This window comes from Diaphorina citri, unplaced genomic scaffold (assembly GCF_000475195.1).
Source record: "Diaphorina citri unplaced genomic scaffold, Diaci psyllid genome assembly version 1.1 scaffold462, whole genome shotgun sequence".
Taxonomy (NCBI): domain Eukaryota; kingdom Metazoa; phylum Arthropoda; class Insecta; order Hemiptera; family Psyllidae; genus Diaphorina; species Diaphorina citri.
In genome coordinates, this window is record NW_007377897.1 from 123,596 (window position 1) to 150,060 (window position 26,465).

The window sequence follows — 26,465 nt, forward strand, 5'->3', positions numbered from 1 at the left end:
AGGAAAAACCGCAGCAATTAGTATTCTAATGTTATCGGGTTCTTTGTTCTGTGATCCGTCCGTTCCTTGTCCTAAGCTAATCTGAATTTCATCTGATGTCTTATTGATCTGGCGAGAACTTTGTTATAAACAGCATCCAGTTGTTATGGTTAAATTTGAACATTGAAGTAATCTAAAGCAAGGTCGCGCTCACTGAAAAGATCACAAAGGGCAGTTTGTTTGATAACACTTAAACATGCCAGTAGCCTCAGGTGTTTTCTAAACTTAAGTCTCTACATATTTATGTTCTATGCACGTACTCTTGGAAGTTAAGAAATGAGTAGAAATTAGTTCAAACAGTTGAAACAAGGATAATCTTGTATCTGAAAAGCAGTTATTTATGTGATCGTGATACATGGTTAATGTTTCTACAAATGTTTTGCTCATGTCCTTTGGTAAGCTTTTATTCTTACTTTCACTCAGATGTCCTTTAAGTTTCTTAAGCACACAAACCGTTTTCAAAGACATGATGGTCAAACATGAAAACTTGAGTTCTCGAGCCTTCGTCCTGTACCTACCATAAATTACTTAAATCAATATAGCTAATAGCTGTTGGTGTACAATTATTAGAGTCTATTGCCGATTGAGAGATAATTGGGTCCTAAATATTTTCAATGACTATTGTCAACAGCAGAGAGGTCTGCTAATAATATACTTACCAATAGGTTCAATTATTTCCCAGATTATTCTCACCATCTTTGGTACTCAACAGCAGAGAGGTCTGCTAATAATATACTTACCAATAGGTTCAATTATTTCCCAGATTATTCTCACCATCTTTGGTACTCACACTAAATTTGTCATTTCAAATCTTCTATCTAAATCAAAGAAATACCATTCAGAAAGGTGACCAGTTTCAGAAAGATGATTTCCAATAAAGTTAAGAATTTAATGTAGAAATGATTTTCATTCTAGATATTTAGATCTGAGTAGCACTCCTACACTTGTGCTGTTGAATCTCATTATCCATAGGATTAAACAGGGTTTCATGTCATGTGGGTGTGCTCTGGTTCACCAGTAGGTTTCTTTTATTTCTGGTTCTGATGTCAGAACTTCTGGTGGATGTCATCCAGTGACTAATTTGGTTTCATTCGGTGTCCAGCCCAAGATGAACTCACACCCTGATGTCATGTTCCATTACAATGTTACTGATGTAAGACTTTAATTATACAGTACCTACTCAATCGATCAGAACCTATTGGTATCTCTTCATCCATATTCTTTCCCGAGGGTGACGTGCTCATGATGCTCGAGCAATTGCCCCTTTGGGTGGCCAGAGCCGGAGAAGTTATCTTAACCAAGTACTGACGTGAGCTAGATATTATGTTATTAATATTATATACACTATACAGTTTATTTTACTTTTGGTAATGAAACATTCAATAAAATAGCATCTCTCTCTGATACCATGTACTTCCAGTACCAACTCGGAAAGATCAAATAAATTTCTGTCCATTATAAATATCTGGAACCAAGACCAAGCACAGTGTAATTATTTAGCTCTCTGGGCATTACCACGATAATTATTTATAGATTTTCCTCAACGTATATCCTAGAACCTGTGGAACTTAGTGACCGTGAACTTTACACGATGTAATCAACGTAATGACAGTGTCTGCGCTTTTGTTCTGAATTATTTAGCTCTCTGGGCATTACCACGATAATTATTTATAGATTTTCCTCGACGTATATCCTAGAACCTGTGGAACTTAGTGACCGTGAACTTTACACGATGTAATCAACGTAATGACAGTGTCTGCGCTTTTGTTCTGCCATTAGAATAGGTGGAGTCTCTACACAATATGAACTCGTTTCGTGACATTTCTCAAATTATTCGTTTCTATTTCTATTACTCCCTGCTTGTGCTCATCAAGGAGAGAATCTTGTAAGGATCTTTGAGAATTGTCGAAAGCAAGTCTAGCGTAAAAATACCCCTTTTATCTTCTGCATGAGGTGTTCTATGTCTATGAGATGGCTGGTGGTTTCCACCAGTATTACTTCACAAGACCTTGCCAATATGGTCACTTTGGTTCCACCTTAGTAGTTTGAACCTTGTTCCTAATGAAATATGGATTGAGATATGAGTCTCTCAGCAGCCTTGATTCATTCTCTGGTAATCGATCTGTTGGTGTCCCTAACACCTTGTTGCTCTCTTTCCCTTCCTACTGAATCTGAAATGTCTCGCGTTACCAATCAAAATAATCAGCCTGTACTGATGTGCTTATAATGATTGTATGGTTTGAGGCATAAAATTCAATCGTGCTCTGTTTTCATGTGTTTCCGCATTTAGTACAAACTTAACAACTAGTGCACAAATGTTTCAGTGTAGCTTTTGCTTTAGTGTTCGTCTGATGAAATCACACTATGAATATTCATACATGGTAAAGATAACGCCATTCTGAGGTGATAAATGATGAGAAGTTGCATTTAATTGAATAGCAAAGTTCTTGTAGAATGTCCTCAGGGTGATTTGAACGTTAGTAATTCAGTCCAATAAGAAGTTGTTCTTTATCCTCCTAATCTATTTTCTCTATGTCTATTGTTAACCGTTAACAGAGCGACTACGCCCTTAACATTCACTGTTCTAATTTGCTGAATGTCCCCATGAACCATTATTTGGGTCTCTCTTTGTTTGTTTTGTGGTTTTTCCTAGTCGGCTTTGTTACCGATATACATTTGAATGGATCACGTGGATATCATTAAGGAATAAGGAACTTGGATAGACAAAAATTACAAGTTTGTTCGATTTCTGTTGTGTTTGTTAAGTCGATTATTTATTTGTTTTTAGAAGACAAATCTCTCAGAATAAAGCTTTCTCTAGTTTCATTCTTATATGTATGTTCCAATCTTCGAATATTGGTAATTTACTGAATATCTGATCTACTTTTTTCCCCTGATGGGATTTGGTATAATCAGAAGTTCAGAACTCTTCTAGGTAGTAGGTATTTTGAGAATCTTCTCAGTAAAAAAACAATTATAGTGTTGCAATATCTGATCTACTTTTTTTTCCCCTGTTGGGATTTGGTATAATCAGAAGTTCAGAACTCTTCTAGGTAGTAGGTATTTTGAGAATCTTCTCAGTAAAAAAACAATTATAGTGTTGACCTTACCCGTTACAGAGATACATCAGTCTATCATCCTAGTGCTTTCTGACAACTTCATATTGAACTATGTTACCACTTATTAACGTATGCATTTATACCTGGTCTGTAGGACTCGCTGAGGTTGGAAGCTCTAGCTTATTTTCTATCTGATAATGGACGACTATTAACAGCCACTCCTTTCCTAATATCTATAAAACACGTGTAGGTTTTTATAGATAGACAAGATCAGATATTTATTTTGTTGGTTATAGTTCTTAATTTCTTTAGAGAGCTATTCTTGTGAATTTGATGTAGGTAGAGCAGTAGGTAAGGTATCATGATGAGTTGATGACGCTTAAAATCTCCATTATCCTCAGTCCACTGTAATCTGATTTGAAAAAAAAAAAAAAAAAAAAAAAAAAATTTTTATTTTGTTGATTATAGTTCTAAATTTCTTTAGAGAGCTATTCTTATGGATTTGATGTAGGTAGAGCAGTAGGTAAGGTATCATGATGATGCTTAAAATCTCCATTATCTCAGTCCACTGTAATCTGATTAAAAAAAAAAAAAAAAAAAAAAAAAAAAAAAAAAAAAAAAAAAAAAAAACATCTAAAATTATTTCGTCAATCTGAATCCGCTACCGTTTGAGCCAAAGTTATTTCTGTACACAAAGAAGTAACAGGTCTTGAGGTAAGACAGTGTCATTTACCTCAGGACGTGGGGATTTTTTCATCTCCCACTATGTATAATGGACCTTGGTAAATTCACCTACAGGCTATTTAGCTACTCACTGAACGCACTATAAGCGCAAAACTATTGTTAAAGCTGGGTGATAGCTCTAACACACTTGGATTTATCTTCGCGATTGAAAACGTTTTTAATTGGAAGTTCCGCGTTCTTTGTTTCCAGTGGTGCCATTGTCAGTGTGGTCTTTGTGTTTGCTTGATGTGAAGTTGTCCTCACCCACACACGCTTGTATGAACTCTTTCTTCTCTCTTTATGGTGGCATACTTTCTAAAGAACATCTTCTGAAGACAGACATTGCATGGGAAGCTCTGGTGCAAGTGTAACCTCAGAGTTGACGTTCTCCTGTTGCAGAAAGGTCGCGCCTTTTCTTTCTTCTATATCTTTTGTTCGTCATGCTTATTCCTATTTCATCATGACGTCATGATTTGGAGATGTATACTTTTTTCTCTTTTATCGAAGACTACATGATTCTGAATCCTTTTAACCTCATACTTGACGTTCTCCTGTTGCAGAAAGGTCGCCCCTTTTCTTTCTTCTATATCTTTTGTTCGTTGTGCTTATTCCTATTTCATCATGACGTCATGATTTGGAGATGTATACTTTTTTCTCTTTTATCGAAGACTACATGATTCTGAATCCTTGGTAGCTTTGAAATGTTCTTCCGTACCATTCTGAAACTACGTACTCCAGATTCTGCAACCGTCTATGTGCTTTCCTCTGTCTATCTTCCTAGATAGATACCTTTAGTAGGTAGCTGTTTTAAATCCGTGGCTTTCCTCTGTCTATCTTCCTAGATAGATACCTTTAGTAGGTAGCTGTTTTAAATCCGTGCTATGTGCTTTCCTCTGTCTATCTGTCCTTTCCTAGATAGATACCTTTAGTAGGTAGCTGTTTTAAATCCGTGGTAATAAATATGGCTCAAACTCGTTACCACACATTGTATTAAGGTACTCAGTAGTACAGTTCGCGGTTCATGCCAAAACAGTCTAATTACCCAGATTTTTGGTTCGGGCGATATTTTTGAATCTGGTTCCTCAGACTTTTTCATTTCGCATAACCGCAGTAGTATTTTGTCCTTTTGCTCTTTCGTCACCTGGCTTTGCCCAGTATTTGCAGCGATTGCGTCAAAGTAGTTTATCCTAGTTTTACTTTCCTTGTTGCTGAATACCGCCTTTCTAAATTGCTCTAAATTTTCAAGACTGGTTAGTAGTTCAGTCGTTGCATAAAAAAAACAAGATTGGATTAAAATTCTAGCCTAGAGTGTTCTTAAATATGCTTTTAAGATGTGCAAATGTACACGTACCAAATCTTGAATCTTTTCCTCATGACGCAAGAAATCATCGGGAACTTTCTTCTATGAACTAACTAACTGGGAATAACTATTGCTTATTTCAAGTGAGATGCTGGATGGAGACAAATCGAGATCATTGAAACCTTGGCATAAAAAAAAAGGTTTTGGTTTCTGACATATGCTGCTTGCTCGTAATAATATTTTATGCAATTTATCATTTGTATGTTTTTTTTCCCCCCCTTCAGATTTTGTAACAAGAAGCACATAGGAGTTCTGACTGTAAGGTCTGAAACTGAAATATATCACCATATTATAAACTTCCCATTGGTTTTCTTCATACTCATTGCACTCGAGTGTTCAATTTATTTTGTCTGTCTAGCTCAGTCGTGTACGAGGAAAATAGAATGAGTAAAGAATTGCCTCTACATTCTACTTCTATGAAAGGAATCTCCGGAAAATCAATACAAATACTGAGTGTGTTGGTTTAATTCTAGGTCGATGAGTAAGTACCTGAGTACCAGAAGATTAACAGCCAATCGGATATGTCGAGGAATCAGATCGAATCCAAGTAAACAATCCTACTGGCTTTGTTTAAGCAAGCATGTAATTATCTGATGCTGGTTAATGCTGGTTAAACACGACATTAACTTTCAATTTTCATCTGAGTTTATGTGTTCGTTAATCCGTGATAATCCGTTCAGATGCCAGATTGCCTTCAATTTATTATACTCGTATTCGACTTCCGGAAATATTTTTCAAGCTGATGTTCATATTCAGAGTTCAGTGCACGTAAATAAGGTTGGATTTTCTTTTGTTACCATTTGTAATAGAAAATAGTATTTGGACAAAATTGCGTGTGTGACAATACCTACATCCTACATACATACAAACAAACAAACAAACAAAACAAACAAACATATGTAGATCGTTCCGTTTTGCGGTTTGTACGCAGAGGTGATATTATGTTCAAGTATTTTAGGATGACCAATAGCCACATGGTGGGAAAGAATTCTATTACGGTTATTGTATCGAGAAAATTGTCGAAACAAGTTATCAGGACCAAGCAAGTTGTGTTTGTTTTACAATTTAAATTTTTAGATTGAATCAATGTGTATGTACCTATAATTAGAAAAGCAAGTTGATTTGAAGGCCAGAATCGAACATAATGTATTCAAAACCATCATCAGTAAATTGATCTTCAACTTGTCAGATGTTGTTCTGAAGTACCAAACCCTCCCTCGCATCTCCTAATCGAACACAAAACAACGAAGGTACCCAGTTTACCTAATTATCTTCAAACAACCTTCCTCTCTCCACAAATTATTTGAAGCAATCAAGTCTGCACTTGAGTATGCAAAGTAACTTAAGTAACCCTCAAGGTTTGCTTGACATTCACCCGAACATGAGTGGTAAAGTCGAATCGGGATTGAACAACTCTGCAGTCTGAGCCCAGAAGCCAATTGTGAGTCATTGTTGATTCTGCCAGTGGATGACTCACGAACCAGTTTCCATCAAGATATGCTGTGTATATTGCACCTCTATGTAGTATATTATCATATAAACTTACATATATCCCGTATGTCTTACAAAGTTGCCTCAGGATACAGCTTTATAGTCTTTCATACCACTCGATCTTAATGATCCCACTGAATTTCATGGACACTGATCAGACCAGAGAAGACGGAAGAAGGAAAGAAATTAGAAGAAAATCAAGACAGATTTTTGTTCGCCTGAAATTATAAAACCTACGATTACTGACGTGAAGACCGGTCGAGTTTGGGGCGTATGTTGGGCTGTCAATCCGCGAGACTGGGTTCAATGCTCTGGTAAGTCGGATAATTAGGGCGCTGGTCATTAACGTGTAGGTATACTCAGTAGTGGTATGTCTGGACACGGGACTGTCTGCTTTACAATGCTAGAAGAATGTGTCACCTGGTCGGTTTGTTGTAAAATTGTTCATATGTCTTCAAAATTCATTACAGCAATAAGTTTAAAGAAGATCAATCTCCTAAGCTTGTCACCTGGTCGGTTTGTTGTAAAATTGTTCATACATATGTCTTCAAAATTCATTACAGCAATAAGTTTAAAGAAGATCAATCTCCTAAGCTCTTCCGATGTGCATATTTGGAGACATCTCAGAAATATTCATGCCGAATGCCACTTTCTGGTTTTTACCTCATACACGAATTACTTGATAACCGTTATATTCGCAATCACTTACCATTCAGACATGCTTGTAACGTGAATATCTGGATCCTGCATATTGTGGACAATTTGTCTTGCAAATCCTTTAACTATCGTGTCAGTTTCAGTTGCAGTTATATCAACAACAGTCTCCGTAATCCGTATATAATAGTTTAGATAGAAATCTTCTTCATGCCTCAGTTGCTTGCTTCTTTTTTCCATGAGCAGTATTTTTATTATTTATTAGCTTTTGCGATTTCATTTTCGTAGATAAATAACTAACACGATTTCAAATTTGTGCAGTCTGCCATGTAGGTGTAGGTACATATCTTCCGGTGTTGCTTTCAACACTTGAATTTTGTGAATGATAAGTAATCTGATTGACATGTTGCAGAAACTTACACGATATTTTGGAATAATTAATTCAGTATTGTACATTGTACGAAATAGAGAACGAAGATTTTTTCCAAGTCACTAAATAAATTATCTTTTCATATTCATTTTCTTTCACACAGTCCAAAAATATTTTTTTCATTTTCGTAGATAAATAACTAACACGATTTCAAATTTGTGCAGTCTGCCATGTAGGTGTAGGTACATATCTTCCGGTGTTGCTTTCAAGCTTTCAACACTTGAATTTTGTGAATGATAAGTAATCTGATTGACATGTTGCAGAAACTTCCTTACACGATATTTTGGAATAATTAATTCAGTATTGTACGAAATTATCTAAAATCATATTATTAAATTCTTATAATCTCTTTGTTTTGCAGGTATGTACTGACTGACAATCAAGATTCTTACTGATAGTAACTTAAAACGGAAGAGCTGTAGGTAAGTAAACACTGTAATATTTATGTCAACCCTCGGAATTTTACCAGTTAGGACTATTTCATACATTAAATTCCTATCAATTCACTGATTTCCCTGGTGCCTCACAAGAGCAGCAGGAGGTTGAAGGTTTCAGTGACAATGAAAGTTCATCAGAAAATAAAGCTGCGTGTCAACAGTGGGATGGAAAAGTGAAAATTATGAAAGGCGTTGGCCCAAGCTTCAAGTTCATCAGCTAAAATGTTGAAAATAATAAGCAAACATTGGGGGATATATCACTAGGTAGAAACAAGGTACATCAATATGTTGTTATCAAAGTCTGAAAACATTTTTTTTCCTCTTGGGGAAAAAAACATTATTTGTATGGGGCGAAATGCATCCAAGGCTACAATATGTCAATTTTCTATTAAACAAATAATAATAAGAGTCCTGTGGATTCACAAAACTGAAGAATTGAAATCGTCTTCAATGTTCACATTTTCTCAAACAAAATATTTCGTCAGAGTATGGTCTCACTAAGTTGAAAATTTGTTTCTGATATTACATAAAATATTCATGCCGAATGCCACTTTCTGGTTTTTACCTCATACACGAATTACATGATAACCGTTATATTCGCAATCACTTACCATTCAGACATGCTTGTAACGTGAATATCTGGATCCTGCATATTGTGGACAATTTGTCTGTCGTATTTCCGAGTGTCATAGAGAAACGTCTCTAAAATTCATCAATGAAGTCAAGATACTGAAAGAGCACGTTGCATTCTTATAGCTGGTCATCAGTCAAATTTACACTGGTGTGCACTCATAGGGCTTCTCTCATTTCCAGAGGTTATTTACCTTCAAGTCCTCTCCTGCTGCTTCTACTACTTCTGGTACTCCAATGTTCCTCGTGATGAAGAAGTAAGGAAGGGGTCTGATTGTGGGTCATATGTAAACACTGGCCGGTTGCCATAGCAATAACCTTGCCTCATCGACTAAACTTACCTGCCTGTGGAGATGTCCGATAACAAAAGAGAGTTCAAAAGCTGAACAGAACTGTTATTCGAGAATTCTCACAGACTTGGAACTTGAAGTTGCCCAGACTTGAAGTGTACCTGTTCTGGGTTTATCGTGACTTTGAAAATCTTTATCATTTTGGCTGTACTGATGATAATGATACTGACTTATTGGCAATTCTACTGTACCCTTACTTGATGAAATTTTTTCCAATTGTGAAATTATGTGTCAATTTCAAAGTGGTCTGAAAAGACATGGGTCTGTGTAATGTATAGGCTTGGTCGTCGCTGTAGGCAGGTAGGCTAGTACTCAATACCCAAAGATAGAGTGAGTAACAAATGAGCATAATTGAATGAAACCAAATACTGTCGTACTCGTATAACTCGTATGTCATACTTACCTATGTTGTTGAACATTAAGTCCTTCTGAAATTCGGGCTTACGGTTATGACCTCTTACCAATAGAAGCCGAAGTTCATCAAAATATTTTCGATTGTAATTATCGAATTTCAAGAATATCCATTGGCCTATCAGTACTTTAAGAAATTGATATCAAATATTCAGATTCTTTCTGCGACGACAAAGCCTACAGTCACGTAGTATGTACCTATGAATTAACAGAAACTACTCTCATCTCTCTATCTGTTATTCGAGAATTCTCACAGACTTGGAACTTGAAGTTGCCCAGACTTCAAGTACCTGTTCTGGGTTTATCGTGACTTTGAAAATCTTGGTCGTTTTTGCTGTACTGATGATAATGGTACTGACTTAATGACAAATCTACTGTACCTCTTCTTGATGAAGATTTTTCCTAATTGCGGACACTTCTCAATTTCAAAGTGGCTTGAAAAGACGTGGGTCTATGTAATCCCTACTCAATTGCACGATAGTACCTACTGACTGTCCTACTCAATACCTCGAGAGAGAGTAACAAATGAGAATGATTGAATGGAATCAAATATTATCGTATGTCTCGTATCTCATACCTACCTATGTTGTTGAAAATTAAGTCCTTCTGAAATTCAGGCTTACGGTTATGACCTCTCACCAATAGAAGTCAAAGTTCATCAAAATATTTTCGATTGTAATTATCGAATTTCAAGAATATCCATTTGCCTATCAGTACTTTAAGAAATTGATATTAAATATTCAGATTCTTTCTGCGACGACAAAGCCTACAGTCACGTAGTATGTACCTACGAATTAACAGAAAGTACTCTCATCTCTCTATTCTCTCGGTTACTAATTATTCATATATTGCACAGATTGTTGAGATTTCACGTCCACCGCCTCGCATAATTTTACGACTACATCATCTTCTTCTTCTGATTTGTCTCTTTGTTTTTGACACAAGAATGTGGGGATAGAAAGTTGTCTTACACAATCTCTTACCAAATGAAAGTTTCTTCTTCTTCTTCTTCTTCTTCTTCTTCTTCTTCTTCTTCTTCTTCTTCTTCTTCTTCTTCTTCTTCTTCTTCTTGAGGTGCCGTCTCCGTTCCGGAGGTTGGCAAACATCATGGTTATTCTACACGTTATCCATAACGTATAGAAGTATTAGATGATTTGTCTCTTTGTTTTTGACACAAGAATGTGGGGATAGAAAGTTGTCTTACACAATCTCTTACCAAATGAAAGTGGCGATGAATTATGTACATTTGGAGTTACACTACTGACATTGTGTTGGTGATGTTCATGTATGTTGTTTGTCCTTTTTGTTTTCGCTTGACATCTTTACTTTGATTGTTTCCCAGAAAAGAGACGTAGAAGCTGTTTCGAGTATTTTGGCAATGTCTGCTTTATTTGGGAACTTCTGAGAAGATGCTATTTTTGCTGTATTGATGAATTTTATCGATACTCCCATCATACGTCATACGTTATGTGTGTATGACTACGTATCAGATTTATCACCTCTGAAGGCTTACTTAAAAGTAAGAATCCCTCCTTTTTATTTGGATTGTCGAATTCTTGCTGTAGGCTAGTACTCAATACCCAAAGATAGAGTGAGTAACAAATGAGCATAATTGAATGAAACCAAATACTGTCGTATAACTCGTATGTCATACCTACCTATGTTGTTGAAAATTAAGTCCTTCTGAAATTCAGGCTTACGGTTATGACCTCTCACCAATAGAAGCCAAAGATCATCAAAATATTTTCGATTGTAATTATCGAATTTCAAGAATATCCATTTGCCTATCAGTACTTTAAGAAATTGATATTAAATATTCAGATTCTTTCTGCGACGACAAAGCCTACAGCTACAGTCACGTAGTATGTATACCTACGAATTAACAGAACTATACTCTCATCTCTCTATTTATTCTCTCGGTTACTAATTATTCGTATATTGCACAGATTGTTGAGATTTCACGTCCACCGCCTCGCATAATTTTACGACTACATCTTCTTCTTCTTCTGATTTGTCTCTTTGTTTTTGACACAAGAATGTGGGGATAGAAAGTTGTCTTACACAATCTCTTACCAAATGAAAGTGGCGATGAATTATGTACATTTGGAGTTACATTACTGATATTGTGTTGGTGATGTTCATGTATGTTGTTCGTCCTTTTTGTTTTCGCTTGACATCTTTACTTTGATTGTTTCCCAGAAAAGAGACGTAGAAGCTTGTCTCGAGTATATTGGCAATGTCTGCTTTATTTGGGAACTTCTGAGAAGATGCTATTTTTGCTGTATTGATGAATTTTATCGATACTCCCATCATACGTCCTACAGTCACGTAGTATGTATACCTACGAATTAACAGAACTATACTCTCATCTCTCTATTTATTCTCTCGGTTACTAATTATTCGTATATTGCACAGATTGTTGAGATTTCACGTCCACCGCCTCGCATAATTTTACGACTACATCTTCTTCTTCTTCTGATTTGTCTCTTTGTTTTTGACACAAGAATGTGGGGATAGAAAGTTGTCTTACACAATCTCTTACCAAATGAAAGTGGCGATGAATTATGTACATTTGGAGTTACACTACTGACATTGTGTTGGTGATGTTCATGAAAGTGTGTTTGTCCTTTTTGTTTTCGCTTGACATCTTTACTTTGATTGTTTCCCAGAAAAGAGACGTAGAAGCTTGTCTCGAGTATTTTGGCAATGTCTGCTTTATTTGGGAACTTCTGAGAAGATGCTTTTTGCTGTATTGATGAATTTTATTGATACTCCCATCATACGTTATGTGTATGACTACGTATCAGATTTATCACCTCTGAAGGCTTACTTAAAAGTAAGAATCCCTCCTTTTTATTTGGATTGTCGAATTCTTTTGTAGGGCCTATACCAAATGACAAATTCAAGATGGAAAAGTGACGAGCTGAATTCATAATTGCCTGGACTCATAATTGCCTGGACTCTCTCTAGGTGAGGCATATACCTGTCATCGAAATAAAATAAATCTAATAATAACTGTGTGGTATACTCGTACTGATACCTACGTTGAAGTCATAAGTCATTAAAACACAATAAAAGTATCATTAAGCTCACGGGGCCTTGCTTGTACGTATCAATTAGAAGACAATGCTGAATTCATAATTGCCTGGACTCTCTCTAGGTGAGGCATATAGGTACCTGTCATCGAAATAAAATAAATCTAATAATAACTGTGAGGTATACTCGTACTGATATCTACGTTGAAGTCATAAGTCATTAAAACCCTGGACTCTCTCTAGGTGAGGCATATGTATACCTGTCATCGAAATAAAATAAATCTAATAATAACTGTGAGGTATACTCGTACTGATATCTACGTTGAAGTCATAAGTCATTAAAACACAATAAAAGTATCATTAAGCTCACGGGGCCTTGCTTGTACGTATCAATCAGAAGACAATAGCCTAATATAGGAAACCCTACTTCGGTATTGCTTGTGTCATAGTTTGCTATTATCTCTCATTTAAAGTTTTGCCTCATGACGTAACCAGAAGGATTGTTGAGGACACCGTATTTTAGGGCTTGGTGTGAAGTATGATGACACCTCGGTTGAAATGTCATAGGATCAAATGTGGAAGGTTAGACTACAACGGTACATGGATGTTAGAAGGTGGTTGGTGGTACATACATATTACATGTTTATGATTGAAGTTCCCGAATTATCCCCGATTTTGCGAAAGTCTCATCTCTTGATGATCTCTGCAATGAAATCCGGTGGAAGGTTAGACTACAACGGTACATGGATGTTAGAAGGTGGTTGGTGGTACTGGTAGGTACATATTACATGTTTATGATTGAAGTTCCCGAATTATCCCCGATTTTGCGAAAGTCTCATCTCTTGATGATCTCTGCAATGAAATCCTAAAATACAAAGCAATATGTATTGAAAAGTCACCAGCTATGTGATATTTCAAGTATTGATTGCTTGAAAATCGGTTTTCTCTACAAGATTTGAAAGTCCACCTTTAACGGTATTTAGTGGGTGGCCTAACGTCACAATTTTGGCCAAAAGCTGCATTTATTCAGGAAAGCACCAAATTTGGTATGGACCTTCATTGGGAAAATATGAAACTTTTAGGAAGGGGTGACACCAAAAATCATGCACACAAACAAAATGGCGGCCTTTTTTCAAAATGGCGGCCAAAAACGGGGTTTTGATAATATCTCGTTTCCGGTAACTTTTTTCTAATAACAATGAATCAGAAAGTTTTTTATATTTATATTTCCTACATTTTGTAAATTTACACTTTTTTTCTAGGATGTACCGTAATCCCGTACCGTAAGGATTTTTCGAACATGGCGGCCAAAAAAGAGGTTTTCTCATAATATCTCTTTTCAGCTAATTTTTTTCTAATAACAATAGATTAAAAAGTTGTTTGTTTTTTTCTTTCCTACATTTCATACATTTACACTTTTTCTCTAGGATGTACTGTAATCCCATAACGGTCGATCCCGTTTCAAAATGGCGGCTAAAAAAAGGGTTTTTTGAGAATATCTCGTTTTAGGTAATTTTTTTCTAATAATAATGAATTAGAAAGTTGTTTGTATTTCTATTTCCTACATTTTTTACATTTACATTTTTTCTCTAGGATGTACCGTAATCCCGTACCGTAATGATTTTTCCAAAATGGCGGCTAAAAAAGAGGTTTTCTTACAATATCTCGTTTCCGGTAATTTCTTTTTATGAACTATGAATTAGAAAGCTGTTTGTATTATAATTTTCTACATTTTATACATTTACACTTTTCTTCTAGGATGTACCGTAATCCCGTAATGGTCGATCCCGTTTTTGGGATATGCTGCTACTATAGGGAAATCCTTAAAAATTGTCCAATATATTGAAATAATATATTGAATTGTATGTTTTCAGGTATGCTGACTTGAAAAAAAGTGGTTATTTTGCCGATTTAAGAAGCTATATTACAGATGGACAAGATGGCGGCCAAATAAGACAAATAAATTAATTTTCTATTCTTTTAATCCAGTTTAGCCCAAGCTGTACATAATTTTTGACATGTGAATACGGTGCGGTGGTGGTACCCATTTTGCTGTTGAATACTGATCTCAGGACAACTTGCAGTTCCTATATGGTGTCGATCATTCGTGTCGACAAGGTAAGTTATAGAGTCAGAGTGTGCAGGCTCGTATAGAACCTACCCAAACTTGACAATACTAGACCTGCCCGAAGTTGACGGTACTATTCATAGAACTCAGACATTCCCTCGGCCTCGACATGAGAAGAAAAGACAAGCCTGTGAATGTGAATGGCTAGCCTTAGGCCAGCCATCCACTCACAGGTGCACTGATCAGGTCCGCCTGTCAGGTCTACCTGATACCTCATGAGTAAGTACGCACACTATCATTTAGACCTGACAGGTACGGCTGAAAAGTTCCGCCTGTCGGGTCTACCCTATACCTGATGAGCACACACGATATTAGGTAGACTTGACTGGTGGACCTGATCAGGTTACCTGTGAGGTCCACCTGATAGTGAGTGGCTGGCCTTAGGCCTGACTGTTGGTGGAGACTGCCTGGAAACTACTGGTCGAATATTCCAGGCCACTTGCCTGATTGATACAATGATACAGATACAGATACACGGTGTTACGCAGAGCTGAGCCAGCTGACGGTTAGAGCGGAGCCAATGCAGCCAGTGTGATAAGGGCTTGAGCCTATAGGTACTGAGCCGTTATCCCGCATGTATTGTGTTCATCAGTTATAGAGCAAGCTCTTTTCTAGCATATTCTCTAAAATTGTGGAGGCACCTTGAGATAGAGGTCTTATCGTCTATTGTAGTTATACACAGATTGGGTTTCTGACACATATTATGCCAGATTGCCTTCAATTTATTCTACTCGTACTGACTTCCGGAAATATTTTTCAAGCTGATGTTCATATTCAGAGTTCAGTGCACGTAAATGAGGTTGAATTTTCTTTTGTTACCATTTGTAATGGAAAATAGTATTTGGACAAAATTGCGTGTGGGACAATACCTACATACATACAAACAAACAAACAAACAAACATAGATCGTTCCGTATTGCGGTTTGTACGTAGAGGTGATATTATGTTCAAATATTTTAGGATGACCAATAGCCTTAGCCACATGGTGGGAAAGAATTCTATTACGTTTATTGTATCGAGAAAATTGTCGAAACAAGTTTTGCAATTTTAAATTTTCAAGATTCAATCAATGTGTAGTACCAATAATTAGACAAGCAAGTTGAATTGAAAGATTTGAAGGGCACAATTGAACATAATGTATTCAAAACCATCATCAGGAAATTGATCTTCAGCTTGTCAGATGTTGTTCTTAAGTACCAAACCCTCCCTCGCATCTCCTAATCGAATACAAAACATCGAAGGTACCCAGTTTACCTAATTATCTCCCAGCAACCTTCCTCTCTCCACAAATTATTTGAAGTAATCAAGTCTGCACTTGAGTATGCAAAGTAACTTAAGTGAACCTCAAGGTTTGCTTGACATTCACCCAAACACGAGTGGTAAAGTCGAATCGGGATTGAACAACTCTGCAGTTTGAGCCCAGAAGCCAATTGTGAGTCATTGTTGATTCTGCCAGTGGATGACTCACGAACCAGTTTCCATCAAGATACGTTGTGTATATTGCACCTCTATGTAGTATATTATCGTATAAACTTACTTATATCCCGTATGTCTTATAAAGTTGCCTCAGGATACAGCTTTATAGTCTTTCATACCATTCGTTAATGATCCCACTGAATTTCATGGACACTGATCTGACCAGAAGAGTGGACGGAAGGAGGAAGGAAATTAGAAGAAAACCAAGTCAGATTTTTGTTCGCCTGAAATTATAAAACCTACGATTACTGACGTGAAGACCGGTCGAGTTTGGGGCGTATGTTGGGCTGCCAATCCGCGAGACTGGGTTCAATGCTCTGGTAAGTCGGATAATTAAGGCGCTGGTCATTAACGTGTAGGTATACTCAGTAGTGGTATGTCAGGACACGGGACTGTCTGCTTTACAATGCTAGAAGAATTTGTCACCTGGTCGGTTTGTTGTAAAATTGTTCATATGTCTTCAAAATTCATTACAGCAATAAGTTTAAAGAAGATCAATCTCCTAAGCTCTTCCGATGTGCATATTTGGAGACATCTCATTAGAAGATCATATCCGCGTATCTCGGTAAAATACCAAGTTTCAGAAAAGGTGAAGATAAAGGAACTTGATATGCCAATCAGTCACTGACACTACGTTTCTAGATCACACAATATGAGTTCAACAAAGTAGTTCCGCTAAAAACATCGTCTAACAAACGTCCTATCATTCGTACACTTTACAAGCACTATAGGTACGTATAATGACAACGCCTAATATGTAGTTCCATTAATACTGCTATTAAATCATTGTAAGTTGTAAGTAGGTTTACTTTATGGATGGACGGTACAAAGCCTGCTACACACGCTACGATTTTTCGTACCAAAAGATAAATCGCAGGTTGGCACTGTACACAAAATAACCGTAAGTTCAGTATCAATACGTATTGTACAAGTACAAGGTGGCAAGGTGCTAGTACCAAATGACCATAAAAGTACACAATTGTTACGACTTACCCTACCAGATATCAGCAATCATCAGATGGAATTCGATTTAGTAAGAGACAAAGAGACTGACTTTTTTGACGGTCCTTATGTAGACAATACACAGTAGTCCCGTTATCCCGGCTATGATCAGTTAGTTGACGAACAATGTTATTCCGGTACTCGAAGATGCATTGTCCTCATTCGGCCTCAAAAACAAAGAAGATTAAACTGTAATTATATCATGATTATGACCAAAACGACCATGTTAATCAAGAAGGAAGAGGTTGACTCCGGTTCAGTGACAAGTGGTTATACAACCGAATAGATTAATGTTATAATGACAACGCCTAATATGTAGTTCCATTAATACTGCTATTAAATCATTGTAAGTTGTAAGTAGGTTTACTTTATGGATGGACGGTACAAAGCCTGCTACACACGCTACGATTTTTCGTACCAAAAGATAAATCGCAGGTTTGCACTGTACACAAAACAACCGTAAGTTCAGTACTTTAGTATCAATACGTATTGTACAAGTACAAGGTGGCAAGGTGCTAGTACTAAATGACCATAAAAGTACACACCAGATTTCAGCAATCATCAGATTCATCAGATGGAATTCGATTTAGTAAGAGACTGACTTTTTTGACGGTCCTTATGTAGACAATACACAGTAGTCCCGTTATCCCGGCTATGATCAGTTAGTTGACGAACAATGTTATTCCAGTACTCGAAGATGCATTGTCCTCATTCGGCCTCAAAAACAAAGAAGATTAAACTGTAATTATATCATGAATATGACCAAAACGACCATGTTAATCAAGAAGGAAGAGGTTGACTCCGGTTCAGTGACAAGTGGTTATACAACCGAATAGATTAATGTTACTCGGTAAAATACCAAGTTTCAGAAAAGGTGAAGATAAAGGAACTTAATATGCCAACCAGTCACTGACACTCCGTTTCTAGATCACACAATATTGGGTTCAACAAAGTAGTTCCGCTAAAAACATCGTCTAACAAACGTCCTATCATTCGTACACTTCACAAGCACTATACGTTATCCCGGCTATGATCAGTTAGTTGACGAACAATGTTATTCCGGTACTCGAAGATGCATTGTCCTCATTCGGCCTCAAAAAGAAAGAAGATTAAACTGTAATTATATCATGATTATGACCAAAACGACCATGTTAATCAAAAGGGAAGAGGTTGACTCCGGTTCAGTGACAAGTGGTTATACAACCGAATAGATTAATGTTAAATCTGTTGACAATATTGTAAAATCTGATACAGGTCGTGTTGAAGCATCGTGAAATTAGAACATCACTATCATCAGTATCGAATACCGGAAAGAAGGACAAATTAAGAATTTCAGAGTGGGTAAATTTTGTTTCCTGATTTATGGACACATGTTTGATTTATGGACAGAGTTTGTTTTCCGCCAAAACATAGCTATCGACCCTTTTACAGTACTCAGGTCTTTGTGAGTCCGTTCACCCCTTGTGAAGAATTTCCACTTTGACCAATGCCACAATTTTTGGTACAGCTACCTACATCACCGTTCTATTGAGAGAGGCCTGTGAGTGTGACGTAATCGACGATTACCACCAATACTACGTACAGCCTAGAAAATACGTACGACTTGCTTTGAGAAGAGTTTGTTTTCCGCCAAAACATATCTATCGACCCCTTTACAGTACTCAGGTCTTTGCGAGTCCGTTCAACCCTTGTGAAGAATTTCCATTTTGACCAATGCCACAATTTTTTGTACAGCTACGTACATATAATTAGGCGACATTTATACTTTAGTTTTCACCACCTTTCGTGACTCTTTGATTAGAAAATTTGACGAAACACGCTTCATATTGGGTCGATTAACATTGACGTGGGTAAGAAATGAGATATTCTCAGAATACTCCTTGTAGGTATCAGAAGTCAAAACTTGGTCACTACCTTGACGGAATTTTGGGCCCTAGTTGACGAATTGTCTCATTTCTTTGTCCCTAGCCGTCTCTTCAAGGTAGGTCCTCCTCGTATACCGTTTCATTTGTACTACAGGTAGGTACATAGTCGTATTTGTGAAGGATGTAGATTTTACAGTTTTGATTGTCATGCGGAAAATTGTCCACTGTTCTATTGAGAGAGGCCTGTGAGTGTGACGTAATCGACGATCACCACCAATACTACGTACAGCCTAGAAAATACGTACGACTTGCTTTGTATACTCGAATCCTGCTACAATGACGAATACTGTTATGTTTGTATTGGTATTATTGGTCCAGGAACGAGGAGGCTCTGTGGACTTGGGTCAGAAATGATTGAACTGCTGAGAAGAAATCTGGGCCTAATGCCTCTAAGAATTCATAATGCAGTGTGGATTGTTTACGTATTCTATTGATCTGTAGGACTTTCGGGTATAATTTATTTAATGTATTTATTTAGCACAACGTGTTGGTTGTCAACGTGTCTTAAAAAAAAAGAAAATGTATAATTAGGCCACATTTATACTTTAGTTTTCACCACCTTTCGTGACTGCGTGACTCTTTGATTACTTAGAAAATTTGACGAAACACGCTTCATATCGGGTCGATTAACATTGACGTAGGTAAGCAATGAGACATTCTCAGAATACTCCTTGTAGATACCAGAAGTCAAAACTTGGTCACTACCTTGACGGAATTTTGGGCCCTAGTTGACGAATTGTCTCGTCATTTCTTTGTCCCTAGCCGTCTCTTCAAGGTAGGTCCTCCTCGTATACCGTTTCATTTGTACTACAGGTAGGTACATAATTACATATTCGTATTTCCGCATAGAGAAACGTCTCTGAAATTCATCAATGAAGTCAAGATACTGAAAGAGCACGTTGCACTCGTATGACTGGTCATCAGTCAAATTTACACTGGTGTGCACTCATAGGGCTTCTCTCATTTCCAGAGGTTATTTACCTTCAAGTCCTCTCCCATTATGTATTATTAGGCGACATTTACACTTTAGTTTTCACCACCTTTCGTGACTGCGTGACTCTTTGATTAGAAAATTTGACGAAACACGCTTCATATCGGGTCGATTAACATTGACGTAGGTAAGAAATGAGACATTCTCAGAATACTCCTTGTAGGTACCAGAAGCCAAAACTTGGTCACTACCTTGACGGAATTTTGGGCCCTAGTTGACGAATTGTCTCGTCTCGTCATTTCTTTTTCCCTAGCCGTCTCTTCAAGGTAGGTCCTCCTCGTATACCGTTTCATTTGTACTACAGGTAGGTACATATTCGTATTTCCGAGTGTCATAGAGAAACGTCTCTGAAATTCATCAATGAAGTCAAGATACTGAAAGAGCACGTTGCACTCTTATGACTGGTCATCAGTCAAATTTACACTGGTGTGCACTCATAGGGCTTCTCTCATTTCCAGAGGTTATTTACCTTCAAGTCCTCTCCACATGACTAAAATCTCTTGATCACATTAATGTTATTGTTATTGAATTCCCAATCCAGTATCGCAGTATAGTACCATCAGAGTCAATCAGGGATGGATTGAAAGTTCAAAAAGAGAAATCACTGTCTTGAAAAGTGCAACGTTAGATGTTAGATCATCCCACGGGCATGGGAATCTTGTAGGCGCATAGTCTGAGGAGCCACATGGGGTTATGTGCGGGCGTATTACAGTAGCTCATCTCCTTACCGTCCCTATAGCGGAGAGTGCAGAATCCCACATTGGCGTAACCATCCATCACGTGAGGACAAGTGCAGTGGGCGGAATGCGCGTTGTATAATGCCCGGAGAAACTCACACATGTTGGTACCATGCGCGGAATTGTCACATACCACGAGTACAGTCTTCCCCGGCCTTTGATCAATCATTTCGACTGGAAAAGATCAACAGGATGGCGTTATAAGTTATTTTAGGGTGATGTGGTCACAAAAGAAATGAAGTAACGGTAATAATTGCAAACCTTTCTTCAAGAGATGGGGTAGAACAATCGGCAAAAGATTGTAAAAAGATCAATTGTGTGTGTTTTGGGTTATTTTATAGAGGAACTTTGCACCTTGGCAAAATACCCGAGTTTATTATTCCGATGTTCTAAGAGCGAACCCTTAAATAAGTTGGCCAAGTTTACTATGATGCTGATGACCAAACGACTGTATAAAAACACTTCATGGTTTCAACTCCAAGACACAGGTCATCCGACTACATGATTTGACCACTGAAGACAATTTGTGGCAACCAGGAGGATTTAGAAAAAAAAAGAGTTGAGCCATCAGTACCCATTAATGGTCTGTTGAAAATTTTAATATTTTTTTGTGGTCAAAATTAATTATGGGTGTCCTGATGAAGATATTCGACGAAATTATCGTTATTTTCTCAATATTTAGAACTTTTTTTAAAGCTTTGGTCAGCTATTTATGCTAGTAAATTGTTCTAGAGGGATTAGGGTCAACATACCCAATATCTGATGCACGCAATGTGGGTTATCTCAAGTACACTTAAAGTTGAGGCACGGAGGCTTGCTGATAGCTCAACAAAGGGGCTACGTATTTCAGAGTTCGAAAAATCGATGCACCTTGAAAAAAATTATTACTACCAAAGCTTTAGTCAGCTATGTATTTAGGCTAGTAAATTGTTCTAGAGGGATTAGGGTCAACATACCCAATATCTCATGCACGCAATGTGGCTTATCTCAAGAACACTTAAAGTTAAGGCACGGAGGTTTTGCTGATAGCTTAACAAAAGGGCTACTTGTTTCAGAGTTCGAAAAATCGATGCACCTTGAAAAAAATTATTACTACAAACGAAACGTGAGTTAAGTTTTCTAATATTTTCCATGGGTTCATTATATTATAGGCCGCAGAATAACATTATCAGGCATTTATGCTTTTAACGAAATTAATATTTTGAATAAAGGAAAAGTGTTTTCCTAGAATTTGTGTGATATATGTAAAGCAATAGAAAATTGTTAATGTTAACGTTGTTCTGAATTATGTGTATTATTACTACAAACGAAACGTGAGTTAAGTTTTCTAATATTTTCCATGGGTTCATTATATTCTAGGCCGCAGAGTAACATTATCAGGCATTTATGCTTTTAACGAAATTAATATTTTGGGTAAAGGAAAAGTGTTTTCCTAGAATTTGTGTGATATATGTAAAGCAATAGAAAATTGTTAATGTTAACGTTGTTCTGAATTATGTGTATCTCGCTTTTCCCATTATTGAGAATTGCTGTGGAAAGAAACTACATATTTCGAACTAATCGACTGTAGCCTGTAGGTTAGGGGCTGAAAGGAGCAATAAGTTTAGACTAGCTAGGCAAGAGTCCAAATTTTCATTTCGAACTAATCGACTGTAGCCTGTAGGTTAGGGGCTGAAAGGAGCAATAAGTTTAGACTAGCTAGGCAAGAGTCCAAATTTTCCTGAAAAGTGTCTAGTTGTAGTAGTTGTCTATCAAGATTGTGATGCGCTAGAAATTTGGTCACTCAAATACTTACACGGATAAAGCGCCTCGTCATAAGCCACAGGATTTAAAGCAAATGTTGTAAATTGATAGCTTACAACTTTCTAACCTATAACAACAAAACTTCAACGTAGAAAAGTTATGTATAGTACCTAAATAATTATTACGTAGACCTACTGCTAGCCAGCTATAGCTACATAGATGACCACCATGTAGTATCAAATGCCTTCTGAGAGTCCAGGATAAATTACTGTCACATTATAAATCCTCTGCATGCATAAATAAAGGAGTGAGGTCCCACGACATACGCTCCCTCTCCGAATCCCGAACTACGGAATCGGGTCTCCTCGAATATCTTCGTCTTCTGGATATTGTCATCCCCGAGGAACTGGTCCCAGGGGAGATGTCGGTTTTCTAGCTACGAAAAGTGTCTAGTTGTCTATCAAGATTGTGATGCGCTAGAAATTTGGTCACTCAAATACTTACACGGATAAAGCGCCTCGTCATAAGCCACAGGATTTTTCTTCCGAAACGAACAGTTCATGTAATTTTCCTTCAGCGGCACAATGGGCGTGTTCCGATATGTGTCGTTGTTGCCATACACGATACGTTTCGGCGGCCCCACGACATACGCTCCCTCTCCGAATCCCGAACTACGGAATCGGGTCTCCTCGAATATCTTTGTCTTCTGGATATTGTCATCCCCGAGGAACTGGTCCCAGGGGAGATGTCGGTTTTCTAGCTCCTTGATTGCAAGCGGCCGGAGGGAGTCTGGTGTTGTGGACACGGGTCGAAGGACAACATGGGACGCCTGGTACCCGGGTGTTAGGTGGTACACCAGGATGAGAAGGATGTACGGGATCATGTTGTGACGGTGCTGGGACTTTGATAAATGTCGTGTCAGCTGAACGTGATGGATATATGTAACTAGCGTATCTCTATAATGGCATTCAACATTGTCAATGTTCACGGTGTTTACCTCGGGTATTTATCACACATTAGGACGGGCATGTTAGTATCGTATCCGTGAATAATAACCTGGAGCTCTTCTCTCTTATCTCGGAACAAACAGGAGTCTCTGCCAGCTTATTGATTTTCTATGGAACTTACACTAGCGTATCTCTATAATGGCATTCAACATTGTCAATGTTCACGGTGTTTACCTCGGGTATTTATCACACATTAGGACGGGCATGTTAGTATCGTATCCGTGAATAATAACCTGGAGCTCTTCTCTCTTATCTCGGAACAAACAGGAGTCTCTGCCAGCTTATTGATTTTCTATGGAACTTACACACACTCATTGACACCTCTGGCATAACTGTTCCCATGAAACTTATCAGAGTGTGTTCCTTGTTATGTGTTATGTCACAAACATTTTGTTTATCATAAACAAAGCTACCGATCATTCATACAATTTTTCAAAGTACCTAAACATGCCTCTTTTTAAATCAATCGTTTTACAATGGCTAGATTGATTTTACTGTAGGAAAAAGTGTATTCCAGAGCTTCATCTGATGTGAAAGTTCTAAGTTCTTTTTCTTTTTACCAAAAGTTCAAAAAAGAAACTCTTCCAGCTATCTTAGCTAACCCAATTTTTAGGGCTGTTTGCCCCTACACCTATATTCCCATAACCTTCAGAGTGGGCTTTTTGCTATGTGATACTGAGTAAGAACTCGATCGAGAAAAGCTTCCTAACGTACCGTACTAATTAGATATTCACCTGCTCTGTAGTGTGCAAATATTTGAGGCAAGGTAATTTAATGGTTTTCATCATTCATCTGTATTCCGTACTAAGTACATATCTACCTACTAGATATCTACTGATGATTCACACGTCACCATATGAGTATTTAGTTCCCTCATTATCAGCACATTAGGTGACATTAGAAGTATCAGTATTGTTTGTTATTTAGTACTTGATCTAGGAATATAAGTTAGTATAGAATAATATCTACGCAGCCACTTGTCCCACTGCTAATATTGTTATCAATGACAGACGTCAGTTGCTACCTACCTAGGTGGTCAACGATGAAGTGTAAGGAATTTTCAGATTCCCCCTCCCCTTCATAAGTAACTCATCTTTTCGTCAACATTTTTCCACTAGCTGAGGGCCAATCTTTAACCGCTCTCGGTAAAATACAACCACCCCAGACCCTGGATTTGAGATTACCCAATAAATAAATGCCCAACAACTAACATTAATAAAATGAGAAATATGGTACATATCTACCTACTAGATATCTACTGATGATTCACACGTCACCATATGAGTATTTAGTTCCCTCATTATCAGCACATTAGAAGTATCAGTATTGTCTGTTATTTAGTACTTGATGTAGGAATGTAAGTATAGAATAATATCTATGCAGCCACTTGTCCCACTGCTAATATTGTTATCAATGACAGACGTCAGTTGCTACCTACCTAGGTGGTCAACGATGATGTGTAAGGAATTTTCAGATTCCCCCTCCCCCTCATAAGTAACTCATCTTTTCGTCAAAATTTTTCCACTAGCTGAGGGCCAATCTTTAACCGCTCACGGTAAAATACAACCACCCCAGACCCTGGATTTGAGATTACCCAATAAATAAATGCCCAACAACTAACATTAATAAAATGAGAAATATTGCTCCCATTTTACCTACGCAGTATTGAATAGGTAACCATCAACAGTGGTATTAGTGAAGATTAGCCATACTTATCCACATTCCGCCATGTTTTACATGGGATTCCTCAGTTTAACATGAGCCTAATACATTTGAGTCAATTATAGCTATACTCAAAGCAAATATGCCTATAGTAAAGATACAATAATTGAAATTCAGTAAGCTTTCTATGCTTCCTCTGTTATTAAATTGTAGGCATTCTTGTTTTGTCGGATTACCTTATGGGATATACTCATATACAGTACTTGACTGACTTCTTAAAAGTTCTTACAATAGATGTAAAAAAAAAATCATGTTGAATTAATAAACACATCATGTTGAATTAATAAATTAAGTTTATTGTTGGCTTTGTTGTCACCATGTATTTTCTATACAAGTTATAGACAAGGTATGATTAAACTTTCATCAATCTGTTTATCTTCCACGCGTTAATTACGAATAGCTGGTTGTATTTGAAACTGGTTGTTTCACCTTTGACCCATAAGAAAAACTTGATTCTACTGCAGACAGGTAAAGGAAGAATCTCGGAATTTCCCGGAAATAAAATCTTTGAATTTCATGAATATAGCCTCCATTTCCATTGTCTTCCCGGACATTGCACTCAATGTTTCGCACTAGGCGGAAAATTTTCCTCAATTTGAGAGTGAAAGCTGTGTAGGGTCATTTTCCACGCGAGTGCTTGTAATGTGCTTTCTGTGTTAAGACAGTCCTACGGCTTCATTTACCTCCCTTGCTCACAGCCCAAATACCGTTGAGTGTTTATCTGTATATGCAATGTGGCAGGCACGTGACGTGAGGAACATGTAAGGGACATCTGAATCACGTGAGACTAAAACGTTCCCGCTTAAAACGTGGGTAGCGTGATTTCTCATTGGGAAATCACTCTTTGGAGATTATTTTTAGAAACCACGTGTTCCTGATGTTTTCTAAGTTTGCTCTCATGTTTAAGATAGTACCTTGTACCTAACTACTAAGTAAAACACGTAAACATATGGAAATGTAACACGTGAATTTGTTAGGAACTCGGGACTCCCAAGTAGCTTTCATGATAGGAGCACGGGATCTAGAATTTATCATTGGAGCTCTGTGTTAAGACGGTCCTACGGCTTCATTTACCTCCCTTGCTCACAGCCCAAATACCCTTGAGTGTTTATCTG

At 37.4% G+C, this 26,465-nt stretch overlaps 2 protein-coding genes across 2 annotated transcripts in view; one reads left to right on the forward strand and one right to left on the reverse strand.

Annotated features, from left to right (window-relative positions):
- LOC103509062 (bicaudal D-related protein homolog) overlaps positions 1–26,465 on the forward strand; it is a 109,814-nt gene that overhangs the window by 66,789 nt on the left and 16,560 nt on the right. The gene's annotated exons all lie outside the window — the stretch shown is intronic.
- Positions 20,687–23,699, reverse strand: LOC103509057. The gene is made up of 2 exons (XM_008473646.3): positions 23,126–23,699; positions 20,687–21,052 (listed from the first exon to the last, which is right to left on the reverse strand). Exons 1-2 carry the CDS (start codon positions 23,502–23,504, stop codon positions 20,778–20,780), a joined length of 654 nt encoding a protein of 217 aa, XP_008471868.1. The 5' UTR covers positions 23,505–23,699; the 3' UTR covers positions 20,687–20,777.